Source organism: Eptatretus burgeri, chromosome 13 (assembly GCF_056783735.1).
Source record: "Eptatretus burgeri isolate ZD-2024b chromosome 13, Ebu_testis_v1, whole genome shotgun sequence".
Lineage (NCBI taxonomy): Eukaryota > Metazoa > Chordata > Myxini > Myxiniformes > Myxinidae > Eptatretus > Eptatretus burgeri.
Genome location: NC_140973.1, coordinates 4,150,874 through 4,165,587, shown reverse-complemented (window position 1 = coordinate 4,165,587; position 14,714 = coordinate 4,150,874). Strand labels below are relative to the sequence as shown.

The window sequence follows — 14,714 nt, the reverse complement described above, 5'->3', positions numbered from 1 at the left end:
CCCCACCCCCACCCCACCCCCACCCCACCCCCACCTCCACCCCGAATCTCATTGAAGGCTCTTTAACTCATTCTTATCTTAAAGTCAGAAACGTCATTCATGAACATTCATGAGATAGGTGTAGGATTGTATTGTATAAGAAAGTGTGTTCTGTCGGCGGCACGAACGGTGTATAAACTCACCGCACGGGCACGAGACTGCCTCCTGATGGGCTCGTGTACCGCTTCATATAACATTGTCATTAATTTTATTTAATCTGGGTCTCGGTCTGGGTCTGGGTCTGGGTCTGGGTCTGGGTCTCAGTCTGGGTCTGGGTCTGGGTCTCAGTCTGGGTCTGGGTCTGGGTCTGGGTCTGGGTTTCGGTCTGGGTCTGGGTCTGGGTCTCAGTCTGGGTCTGGGTCTGGGTCTGGGTCTGGGTCTGGGTCTGGGTCTGGGTCTGGGTCTGGGTCTGGGTCTGGGTCTGGGTCTGGGTCTGGGTCTGGTTCTGGGTTTCGGTCTGGGTCTGGGTCTGGGTCTCAGTCTGGGTCTGGTTCTGGGTCTGGGTTTCGGTCTGGGTCTGGGTCTGGGTCTCGGTCTGGGTTCATACGGACACGGACCCTCGTCTCCACCCCAACACCCCCGACCGTTGTCCCCCGAATGCACGTCCCTTCATCGAGTTGTCAAAATTCCCAATTCGTGGCCGCGACAAACGAATAAGGAACGAATGATTCTTTCAGGGCTCGAAGGGGTTTGTGCGTCAATCGGTGCTTGTTCGTGCAGCTCGAGGTCGCGTGCGCTGCGTCCCACGGCGGGAGTGCGGCAGGTGCGCGAGGCGAGAGGGGAGAGGAGTCGGCCGGGTGGGCGAGGAGGAGGGAACTAAGAGGGGAGGAGGAGGGGCACGGCGAGCGCGCTCCGGGGATCGTTTCGTGTCCTCGAGGCTGCGGCGAGCGCGGGACGCACGTGGACGGAGTGTGCACGAGGACGAACGCACGGTCGGTCGGCTCTCGGTTTGTGTGTGCTCCCGTGCGTGCGTGCGTCCGCAAACTGTCCCCGTCCCCGAACCTGTCTCGCTTTTCTCCGCTCGTCGCTTCCGCCCGTCGCCACCACGGCAACTTCAGCCGCGAAGCGCGTCTCCTGGGAACCCCAGCGGTGCAAGACCTTTCCTCCCTCCTTTCGCTGTGGTCGTGGGCGCTCTTGGCGTCCGGTCACCATGCTCCTGGGTGAGTGTGCACGTTCACTCACCGACGACAACATGCCGGTCGGTACCACTCACTCACTTAGTGCGCGAGGTCTCTATTTTCACAACGGGACACCTGCGTGACGTGTGGGGACACCTCGGTCTCCTTTCGGGGTTTAAACCGCTTTCCTCTTCGGCTCAACCACACGGGTCCCAATTAGCATCCAGGTCGTGCGCGTGGTTACCTGCGTGTCAATGCGCACCTGTACTGTACACTAGTTATCTGGTTTCCGATAGTCCAAGTGTAAGTAGTAGGAATGTGCCCGGCTGTGTGCCCCCCATGATACCGGGCTGTGTGCCCCCCATGATACCCTGCTGTATGCCACCCATGATACCCGGCTGTGTGCCCCCCTCATGATACCCGGCTGTGTGCCCCCCATGATACCGGGCTGTGTGCCCCCCATGATACCCTGCTGTATGCCACCCATGATACCCGGCTGTGTGCCCCCCTCATGATACCCGGCTGTGTGCCCCCCATGATACCGGGCTGTGTGCCCCCCATGATACCCTTCTGTGTGCCCCCCATGATACCCGGCTGTGTGCCCCCCATGATACCCGGCTGTGTTCCCCCATGATACCCGGCTGTGTGCCCCCCATGATACCCGGCTGTGTGCCCCCTCATGATACCCGGCTGTGTTCCCCCCATGATACCCGGCTGTGTGCTCCCCCCATGATACCCGGCTGTGTGCCCCCCCACCATGATACCCTACGTCGGTGTGTCTGTACCGAATCACCTGGTGTCGGAGAGCGGTCCACGTGTTCATTATGTGTGAGGACGCGACGTGCTCGGTCCGAGCGAAGTGCTGCAGTTAAAACGGAAATCAACGCAGCAAGTGTCACGTCGTGTCGCTCGCTATCGGTCTCTGGATGTTCGAACGATCGATCGGGTGGTTGAATTGTGTGGAAGGGAATATGCGGGTGGTGGTGGTTGATGTGTGGGGAGGATTGTGGTTGATAGGAGGGGGGTGGGTGGTGGTGATTAGAGGGGTGGGGGGGTAGTAGTCGCTGGGAGGGGAGTTGGGACTGGTGGTGGTTGATGGGAGAGGAGTTGGAGAGTGGTGGTGGTGGTTGATGGGAAGAGATGTTGGGGAGGGGGTGTTAGGGTGGTGGGGGTGCTGGTGGTTCATGGGAGGGTGTAGTAGCTGATGGGAGAGGAGTTGAGGTGGTGGTGGTTGATGGGAGGGAGTTGGAGAGTGGTGGTGGTTGATGGGAGGGGAGTTGGGGTGATGGTGGTTGATGGGAGGGGAGTTGGAGAGTGGTGGTGGTTGATGGGAGGGGAGTTGGGGTGGTGGTGGTTGATGCCAGGGGAGTTGGAGAGTGGTGGTGGTTGATGGGAGGGGAGTTGGGGTGGTGGTTTCCTTATTTAGTTTTTTTCACTCTACCATGGTTTACATTGGATTATGATCTACAGATGTAACTAATAAACAATTTATCAACGTACCGCTTCGGTCCTTCCGAGGTGGTCTATAGTGATCGGGGGGGGGGGGTGTTTAAACCGGGGCCCATACAGATCGTGTGAGGTCTCTTGTCCCGACGGGAGGGCTCCAATGACACGTTTGAGGTCATTAGCGGTTCACACTGTTGGACATGAAGGAGATCATGCCGGGGGGAGGAGGGGGGGGGTAATTGTCTCCCTCACTCCCTCGACAATCCTTTGTTGTGCTGCCGAGTGCCGTTAAAGCCGTGCGGTCAGGCTTGCTTTCCCCCCGCTGAGGGTCGTGTGTGTGTGTGTGTGTGTGTGTGTGTGTTTGTGTGTGTGTGTGTGTGTGTGTGTGTGTGTGTGTGTTTGTGTGTGTGTGTGTGTGTGTGTGTGTGTGTGTGTGTGTGTGTGTGTTTCTGATTTGGTCTCAGTCATTTGTCCGTCTGTCCGTTTCAATGTTCATATTTGTCAAATTGTCTGCTAGATTGTTCTCCTGTCGACTATTATCGTAGACATACCTATACATACCTATATGTTGTGTATCGACAATGTTGAAGCGAACGCCTCCCCCGTGTACATGCTGCTGTCGGTCTGTTTTCCATTCTGATCATTGTCCATCTTTGTCTACCTCGAGGTGCACACCATCCCGAAGATCCTCCAATCACGTGCAGATGGCTTCACCTCCTTTCCACCATAATTCCCACTCTCATCACTCTGGCTCTCCCCAACAACCCTGTCCTCATCACCCTCCTTTCTCTTGCTTGCTCATCCGGCTTCGCTTGTCCTCTCCCCCACAATTCCCCCCTTTTAACACATCCGCACAATGCGCTGACATTGGAATCAAACTTGCATGCCTCTCCAGCCAGCAAGCATAGTTTCGTGCCCCCCCTGGTTTGGGTACAGTTTCATACTCCCCCCTCACCGCCCCCCCCCCGGGACGTGCACAGTTCCATCCATATATCACCCTCGTGTACCGCTTCAATGGGCAGCATGTTGACTCGGACTTGTGAGATGGAAACACGATGGCGCTGAAGAGCTGCTCTCAGCAAGCAGTCTGCTCTCTCCCACCGAGATGAACCAGCTCGGTACAGCATCCTTAATTACGTCATCCGATGCAGTGTCTTTGGATTGAGGATTCTCCCTCCCCTCTTCCCCACCACAACTTTACCTCCTCGAAAGGATCATCGATTGGAATTCCGATAGCATCATGCCCCCCCCCCCCCAGTACGTTCTCGCATGGCAAACTCGATCTCGGGTTCATGTCCCCTCCACGCACGTGCAATAAGAACCCTTTGAGCGACCAGTCGAAGACGTTAAAACGGCATTTCCATGTGGACCCATTGACCGTGTTAAATGGAGTGTTTAAATGCTCGGCAATTCTGTACATCGGACATTGGACGTGCTTGACGAGTTGTGCGGGTCACCCGGGCGTGTCCCCTCTTTCAGGACCAGGCGCGGGTTTCCACGACTCCGCACTTTTTCATGTTTTGGGGAATGAAACTTGCTGGGTGGGTTCAGGCTCTCACTCGCCAGCCGAGGTACACACCTGGATTTTCAGCCAGGTGATTAGCAACGAGTGTCAAATGTTATGGGACATTTTCGCATCAACCAAGGGACGGCTGGACATTATCTTGGATGAATCGTGGTGTTCAAACTATGATCCTGATCCTCGTGTCCACTGCCGTCCCTGGGGCATTTCCACATTCACACTGCTGAAGCTCTTGTTGTGCTTTACCTGATAATTAGGACAGCTCCTTGAAGTAGGTTTCGACTTCAATGTCGTGAAGGTCGTGCCTCGTTTTTGCCGCCGGATTGGCCTTGAAATGTCCTGCATGACCAGGAGCCCACACGGTTAGAATCTGCATGAATCCCAAAGCCGAATTGGGTCATAACTCAGAAGTGCATTAGACAGAAGAGGTGGACTTAGTGAGAAACGGGTCGAAAGCTTTACAAAAAAATGTAACTGGAACGGCACTCGGTGGAGCGCACACCCCGCCAGGCTGAACAGTTTACGTTTTCTATCCCACTGATGAGCCCTATTTGAATCCACACCTGAACCAAAATCGAATTGCCTTGTTCTTGTCACCTTACAAACTCGTCCACATATTTTTGAGATGTATGTTATGTATCGTTTTTTGTCCCATCTCTCGATGGTGAAGAATCACTTTATAATTTTTTTTTTTTTTAATTCTCCTATCTGGATCCGGACCGTCACCAAAATCGAACCAATTTGTCCGTGCCACACACCCAAGCTGTACACCAAGTTTCAGCCGAATCAGTCCATAACTTTTTGAGATATCCTGTTCACAGACAGATAGATAGGGGTGAAAACATAACCTCCATCCACCTTTGGTGGCGGAGGTAAAAAGGTACCATTCACGTACCACAAAAATGTTCCATACGGCACCAAGATGATTACCATGGAAAACCATTCAGAGGTATCATTCTTCTTATAATTATTTTTTTCCTTCCATAGAGTATTCCATTTACTGCTGACCTGCCATACCATATATATATATATATATATATATATATATATATATATATATATATATATATATATATATATATATATATATATATGTATACATGAATACCATGCTCGAACCATGAATTACCAAAGGATACCATTCATCACATTCTTCTAAGTGATGGGGGTGGGGTGAATGGTTGGATCTTGGGATGAGGTTAGACGAGTCAGAACTAGTTTAGTAGGGTCGGATTGTACTGAAAGTCTGTTTCGGCACTCGAGATCCATTGGTGTAAATAATGTGTTAAAATGGTATTCGTGTTATGGAGTGGGGAACACATCAGTAGGTTGGTTGTACAAGTGAGTCGGATTTTAATTGGTTAGCATTTGATTGGTGTGAATAAACTAAACAATGTATTGTGTTTCAACGACTGACAATACGCAACGTGGCTCTTCTGACGTACATTTCCGATATCATCTTTTTCCTGCTGTTATTAGTAATTTATTCTTTTTTCGTTTGTTTGTGATATATATATATATATATATATATATATATATATATATATATATATATATATATATATATATATGCACACACACACACACACACACACACACACACACACACACACACACACACACACACACACACACACACACACACACACACACCGGTGAGGCATGCTTGCAGACTGCAAGCAGAAGCTAGGGTGTATCCTACGTTCACACAAAATAAATATGTTTTAGATTTTTGATCAAGTAGATTGTTTTGCATTCTGCAAGCAGCTAAATAAATCAAGAATGAGTGATCAGATTGAGCTTTTTATTTAACATTTTAGATATTTTGTAAACCATTTAGTATATTTTTTTGTGGAAAGGTCAAAAGTTTAAAATAAAAATAAATAAACAAAACCATTGTTTGCATTCTTTGGGTTGCTAGGCAATGCGAAGAGGCAGAATTTCTGATTATAAGTCAAAGAGAACCTTTAAGGGATGGAACTTGTCATCCGAAATTAAAAACAAGCAGTGATTGTAATGTTCCCGTAACTGTTCCCTTGTACTTCGGGAGCTCAACCGATTCAGGTTATCATCATGCAAAGTTAGCGTGCTTCTTGTCATTTTTGATACATTGATGGAATTTCGATTAGTAACGATTGTGCAATTGGCTGCTCGAGAGATGGTGATTCTAGCATTGAGTGTTCTGGTTTGGGTTCAATTTCCACTGCAGGCAAGCCATTCTCCTTTGGTCACGTGACCCTCCGTGAATGGGAGTGAGGATCCACCGGCCGACTTCCATTTATGGATATTTAGCAAGAGATATTTTTTCCTTGAATTGTAGTTTTGAGTTGCATGAAAATGTAACAAATTTTAACTCTAGCCCAAGGAGAAAGTACTAAACATTTATATCAGTGAGTGGTGAGAAAGATGTATACCACCAGACAAAGTACACTTTTTATTGCAAAATCAAATATAAAACGATCACCATTCGATTATCCACCCATATAGGTGAAATTCTGATGTAAGAAATCGTTGTGAATCATATTCAGGCTTAAATAATCCATTTGCGCTCCACACGGTAAATAATATTAAAGAAAAGATTCCATTATCCCAGGCTCCTTCCCAGCCACGGTTATGCAAGTTCATTCTCGTCACCAATTATTTATTTATTCCATCTGTACCTCGTAAATCATAAAGTTACATTTACCTTTGTCGGGCCAACGCAGATGGCGTGTAAACACACTTAGCAATATCAAATAGCAAATGTGCTGAGAATGAAAATCTGGTGTAACATGACGTAGACTGGCAGGATTGTTTTGAGTTGGCCCACTCACCTTTCAGCTGTGTGTTCTGGGTTTGATTCCCAACCCAACTATGAACTGTCATCCTGGTGATTCACAGACAGGGGGTGCATTAATCGTTATGCTGTCCTTCTGATAGGTCGTTAAGCTGTGGTCTCTTCTGCCGGCACTGATTGCTGGAAGATTTTCAATATATATCGCATAGTGTCTTATAAAAACTGCACATTGGCCAAATTTCAAATTCCTACACTGACAATTACTGCCGAGAAGGTTATAGCAAACACCCTGTGTATTCACTTGCTTTGAAAATGCTTCTGCAGCACCATTGCACTGGAGAGGGTTCACACCTGTCACCATCAGAACACACTGTATTCAGCTGTTGGGATGGCGTATATGAAAGTTTTGTAATTTATTTCGGGATATTTGTGCCGTGTGTGTGTGTGTGTGTGTGTGTGTGTGTGTGTGTGTTAATTATATGTACTGTATACAGTGGCCTGCAAAAGCATTCAGCCCCCCCCATCCCTCTTCCAAAGTTTTCACATTTTGATGCTACCTGAGCTTATTTTAAGATGCTTTCAAATCAAACTTAATAAATATATTGAGTCTTCACAAACTACTCCAAAGTGATAAAGCTAAAAAAATATATACATATAATGTGAATAAGTTGGATTAACAGAGAAAAGCAGATGAATCTCAGTTACATCAGTATTCAAACCCTTTGCCGAATTAACACAAAATCACATTAACTTAAAAATGAAGCTCCCCTACTTATCTAAGGACTTTTAAAGTGAAATTCATTTGGCTAACCAACAAGGCAAACATGTAGATCAAGAAGCTTTCCAAAGAAGTCAGACATGAAGTGGTGGAGAAGTACCGTTCAGGAGAGGGTTAAAGAAGATTTTAAAGTCACTCATTATCCCGATAAGTACGGTGAAATCCATCATTAAGAAGTGAAGACGTATTATACCACCCAGTCTCGACCAAGATCAGGTCGCCCATCCAAACCCAGCATCCGGGCAAGCAGGAAACTGGTTTGGGATGTCACTGTAAATCCAACAATGACTTTGAAGGATCTGCAAGGTTCTATGTCTGAGATGGGGGTCAGTGTTCATCAATCAAAAATATCCCGTTCCCTTCTCAAAGCTGGTCTCTATGGACAGGTGGCAATAAAGAAGCCATTATTGAAAAAGACATCTAAAAGCTCATATGGAGTTTGCAAAAAAGCATCTCAATGACACTGCAGGGATGTGGAGAAATGTTCTGTGGTCAGACAAGACAGAAATTGAACTTTTTGGTGTAAATTTAAAGCGTTCTTACTGGAGCAAGCCGAACACTGCACAACACCGAGTCAACACCATCCCTACTGTCAAAGATGATGGTGACAGCATCATGTTATGGGGTTGATTTTTATCAACAGGGACTGTCAAACTTGTCAGGAAAGAAGGGACAACAGACGGTGCAAGGTGCAGGAGAAACTTTGATGAAAACCTGCTTGAGTCAGCCATGAATCTGAAACTGGGTAGGAGATTCACATTTCAGGACGACTATGATCCGAAATACAAAACTAAAGCCAGACTGGAGTGGATAAATATGAAGAAAATAAATGTTCTCGAATGGCCCAGTCAAAGTCCTGACTTGAACCCAATTGAACATTTATGGCGAGACTTGAAGATTGCAGTCCATTGACAATCCCCGTCAAACTTGGCAGATCTCGAGAAATTTTCACATGAAGAATGGGCAAAGATTTCACCATTTCACTGTGAAAATCTGGTAGAGATCGACCCACAAATACTCACAGCAGTCATTGCTGCAAAAGGTGCCTCCATGAAGTAGTGACCGAAGGGGTTGAATACGTTTACAACCAGTGAATTCTGATTTGAACATGTTATTACAGGTATTCCGAACACGTCATGAAAACCACCTCACTGCCACAATATTAAAAACACCTCACCGCCACATTATTAAAAACATCTCACCTTCACATTATTACAAACACCTCACCGCCACATTATTAAAAACATCTCACCTTCACATTATGAAAAACACCTCTGCCACATTATTAAAAACACCTCACTGCCACATTATTAAAAACATCTCACCTCCGCATTATGAAAAACACCTCACTACCACATTATTACAAACACTTCACTGCCACATTGTTAAAAACACCTCACTACCACATTATTACAAACACTTCACTGCCACATTATTAAAAACATCTCACCTTCACATTATTAAAAACACCTCACCACCACATTATTAAAAACACCTCACTGCCACATTATTAAAAATACCTCACCACCACATTATTAAAAACATCTCACCTCCACATTATTAAAAACACTTCACTGCCACATTATTAAAAACATGTCACCTCCACATTATTAAAAACACTTCACTGCCACATTATTAAAAACACCTCACTGCCACATTATTAAAAACACCTCACCGTCACATTATTAAAAACATCTCACCTTCACATTATTAAAAACATCTCACGTCCACATTATTAAAAACACCACAATGACACATTATTAAAAACACATCAGAGCCACATTATTAAAAACACCTCACTTCCACATTATTAAAAACACCTCACTGCCACATTATTAAAAACACCTCACCGCTACATTATTAAAAACATCTCACCTTCATATTATGAAAAATATCTCACCTCCACATGATTAAAAACGCCACACTGACACATTATAAAAAACACATCACAGCCACATTATTAAAAACTTCTCACTGACACAATATTATAAACACCACACTGACACATTATTAAAAACAGATCACGGCCACATTATTAAAAACATCTCACCTTCACATTATTAAAACATCTCACTTCCACATTATTAAAAACACCTCACTTCCACATGATTAAAAATACCTCACTTCCACATTATTAAAAATACCTCACCTCCACATTATTAAAATCTCCTCACTGCCACATTATTAAAAACACATCACTTCCACAATATTAAAAATACCTCACTGCCACATTATTAAAAATACCTCCCTTCCACATTATTAAAAATTCCTCACCTTCACATTATTAAAAACTCCTCATTGCCACATTATTAAAAACACCACACTGCCACATTATTAAAAACACCACACTGCCACATTATTAAAAACACCTCACGACCACATTATTACAAACACTTCACTGCCACATTATTAAAAACATCTCACCTTCACATTATTAAAAACACCTCACCACCACATTATTAAAAACACCTCACTGCCACATTATTAAAAATACCTCACCGCCACATTATTAAAAACATCTCACCTCCACATTATTAAAAACACTTCACTGCCACATTATTAAAAACATGTCACCTCCACATTATTAAAAACACCTCACTGCCACATTATTAAAAACACCTCACCACCACATTATTAAAACATCTCACCTTCACATTATTAAAAACATCTCACCTCCACATTATTAAAAACACCACACTGACACATTATTAAAAACACATCACAGCCACATTATTAAAAACACCTCACTTCTACATTATTAAAAACACCTCACTGCCACATTATTAAAAACATCTCACCTTCACATTATTAAAAACATCTCACCTCCACAGGATTAAAAACACCACACTGACACATTATTAAAAACACATCACAGCCACATTATTAAAAACTCCTCACTGACACAATATTATTAACACCACACTGACACATTATTAAAAACACATCACGGCCACATTATTAAAACATCTCACTTCCACATTATTAAAAATACCTCACTTCCACATTATTAAAAATACCTCACCTCCACATTATTAAAAACACCTCACTGCCACATTATTAAAAACACATCACTTCCACAATATTAAAAATACCTCACTGCCACATTATTAAAAATACCTCCCTTCCACATTATTAAAAATACCTCACCTCCACATTATTAAAAAGTCCTCACTGCCACATTATTAAAAACATCACTTCCACATTATTAAAAACACCACACTGACACATTATTAAAAACACCACACTGACACATTATTAAAAACACATCACGGCCACATTATTAAAAACATCTCACCTCCACATTATGAAAAACACCTCTGCCACATTATTAGAAACACCTCACTGCCACATTATTGAAAACATCACTTCCACATTTTTAAAAACACCTCACGTTCACATTATTAAAAACACCTCACCGCCACATTATTGAAAACATCTCACCTCCACAGTATGAAAAACACCTCTGCCACATTATTAAAAACACCTCACTGCGACATTATTAAAAACACCACACTGCCACATTATTAAAAACATCTCACCTCCACATTATTAAAAACACCACACTGACACATTATTAAAAACACCTCACTGCCACATTATTAAAAACACCTCACTGACTCGTCATTAAAAGCACATCACTGACACAATATTAAAAACACATCACTGACACAGTATTAAAAACACATCAAGGCCACAATATTAAAAACACATCAAGGCCACAATATTAAAAACACCTCACTGCCACATTATTAAAAATACATCACTGCCGCATTATTAAAAACACCTCACCACCACATTATTAAAAACACATCACGGCCACATTATTAAAAACACATCACCACCACAATATTAAAACACATCACTTCCACATTATTAAAAACACCTCACAAGCAATTATTAAAATACATCACGACCACATTATTAAAAACACCTCAGTTCCACATTATTAAAAACACCTCACAACCACATTATTGAAAACACATCACGACCACAATATTAAAAACACCTCACCACTACATTATTAAAAACACCTCACCACCACATTATTGAAAACACATCACGACCACAATATTAAAAACACCTCACCACTACATTATTAAAAACACATCACTACCACAATATTAAAAACACATCACTGCCACATTATTAAAAACACCTCACTGCCACATTATTAAAAACACCTCACTCCCACATTATTAAAAATACATCAATACCGCATTGTTAAAAACACATCACTGCCGCATTATTAAAAACACATCACTGCCACATTATTAAATACACATCACTGCCTTTTTATTAAAAATGCCACACTACCACATTATTAAAAACACATCACTGCCACATTATTAAAAACACCTCACTGATACATTATTAAAAACACCTCACTGACACGTCATTAAAAGCACATCACTGACACAATATTAAAAACACATCACTGACACAGTATTAAAAACACATCAAGGCCACAATATTAAAAACACATCAAGGCCACAATATTAAAAACACCTCACTGCCACATTATTAAAAATACATCACTGCCGCATTATTAAAAACACCTCACCACCACATTATTAAAAACACATCACGGCCACATTATTAAAAACACATCACCCCCACAATATTAAAACACATCACTTCCACATTATTAAAAACACCTCACAACCAATTATTAAAATACATCACGACCACATTATTAAAAACACCTCACTTCCACATTATTAAAAACACCTCACCACCACATTATTGAAAACACATCACGACCACAATATTAAAAACACCTCACCACTACATTATTAAAAACACCTCACCACCACATTATTGAAAACACATCACGACCACAATATTAAAAACACCTCACCACTACATTATTAAAAACACATCACTACCACAATATTAAAAACACATCACTGACACAGTATTAAAAACACATCAAGGCCACAATATTAAAAACACCTCACTGCCACATTATTAAAAATACATCACTGCCGCATTATTAAAAACACCTCACCACCACATTATTAAAAACACATCACGGCCACATTATGAAAAACACCTCACTTCCACATTATTAAACACACATCATTGCCACATTATGAAAAACACCTCACTTCCACATTATTAAACACACATCATTGCAACATTATTAAAAACACATCACTTCCACATTATTAAAAATACCTTTCTGCCACAATATTAAAAACACCTCACTTCCACATCATTAAATACACATCACTGTCACATTATGAAACACAACTCCACATTTCCACCTCATTAAAAATACCCCACTGCCGCATTATTAAAAACACATCACTTCCACAATATTAAAAACACCTTACTGCCACATGTATAAAAACACCACACTGCCACATCATTAAAAACACCTCACCTCCACATTATTATATGCCTGGTGTTGGCTTAATAGTTAGGGTGGCGGCTTTGGATCCGAGGGTCCTGAATTCAAATCCCGCTCAGCTGTTGAATAAATACCAGGTGGTGTTAACTCGGCCTCCCATCCTTCCGAGGTCGGCAAAATGAGTGCCAGCTTGCTGGTATACCATGTCGGAATGTCGACCCGTCCAGGATTGTGCCAAATAGCCAAGGAGACTGCTTAAGCAGCACCATAGCTCTGCACAGAGTATGGTCCCAATCTCCGCCTCCTCCTCCACGTGATTAAAATCACCTCACTGTGACGTAATTTCCATGTTATGAAAAACACCTCACCTCCACGTTATTAAAAACACCTCATTGTGATGTATGCACCATGTTATTAAAAACATGTCACTGTGACGTAACTGCCATGTTATTAAATACACGTCACCTCCACATAATTCAAAATGACTCCCGCTGTGCAATTTCTCCAAGTAGAATTCAAAAACAAAAAATTCAAAAAATCTAATAAATAAATAATTTTTCAATAAATTTCAAAAACAACCATACCGTTATGACATGCACACGGGAGAGGTACATGCAGCCTGGAAGTTTGGTGCGATTTCACAAGAGTTTGAGGGAGTAGTTCAGTTACTACACAGGACAGGCACTGCACAGAACTATATGCATATTATCAAAAACACACCATCACGTAACCACCACGTTGTTAAAAACACCTCACCACCACGTAACCGCTGTGTTATTAAAGATACCTCAGCTCCACATAATTCAAAACAACTGCCACTGCAATTCAAAATACCTCGCCACACGTCGCTCCAGAGACAGGCCTGTTTTATCTGAGGATAAGTTCTGTACATGAGTTGCTGTGTTGTCATGGGTTACACAAAGCAGAATTCAAACATTTATTTTGCAAATTGTAATATTCATGAAAATACATTTTTAGAAGCAACTGAAGTTGAAGATTGAAGTTTGAAAAAAATTTTTTTTTTAAAAAAAAAATCACCCTGATAACTTACACACAGGAGAGGTAGATGCAGCCCTGAAGTTTGGTATTTTTTCGCAAAAGTTTGAGGGAGCAGTTCTGCCTTCAGTGACAACACAGAAATACATTTACATATGTGTATATATATATATATATATATATATATATATATATATATATATATATATATATATATATATATATATATATATATATATATATATATATATATATATATATATATATATATAGCCTGGTGTTGGGGCAGTGGTTAGGGCAGCGGCTTGGGATACAAAAGATCCTGAGTTCAAGCCCCGTTGGGCCACTGAATTAATACACCAGGAGGTTGATTCAGCCTGTCATCCTTCTGAGGTCGGCGAAGTGAGTACCAGTGTTCTGGGCCGGTGTATACCCCGGTTAGAATAGGTGTACCATATCCTTGTGTCGTAAGAGGCGACCAGGGTTGCGTCAGGAAGGGCATCCGGCGTAAAACCTGTGCCAACTCACTATGCGGATCATAACGGATGATCTGCTGTGGCGACCTCTAATGGGAGCAGCCGAAAGAAGAAGAAGAAGAAGATATATATATATATATATATATATATATATATATATATATATATATATATATATATATATATATATATATATATATATATATATAT

The 14,714-nt window shown here is 42.4% G+C and overlaps 1 protein-coding gene across 9 annotated transcripts in view; it reads left to right on the top strand.

The window, feature by feature from the left end:
* The window catches only part of LOC147013689 (zinc finger protein 385B-like), a 543,756-nt gene that overhangs the window by 155,652 nt on the left and 373,390 nt on the right, over positions 1–14,714 (top strand). The window contains exon 1 of one of the 9 annotated variants that reach the window (XM_085850827.1): positions 830–1,199. The exons of 4 other annotated variants lie outside the window; for them this stretch is intronic. In XM_085850827.1, coding sequence (XP_085706953.1) covers positions 1,190–1,199 — 10 coding nt within the window. In that variant the 5' untranslated portion in view covers positions 830–1,189. Of the gene's footprint in view, positions 1–829; positions 1,200–5,315; positions 5,454–14,714 lie in introns of those variants that run through there. 4 more of the 9 variants (XM_085850832.1, XM_085850823.1, XM_085850826.1 and 1 more) reach the window with 4 other exon arrangements.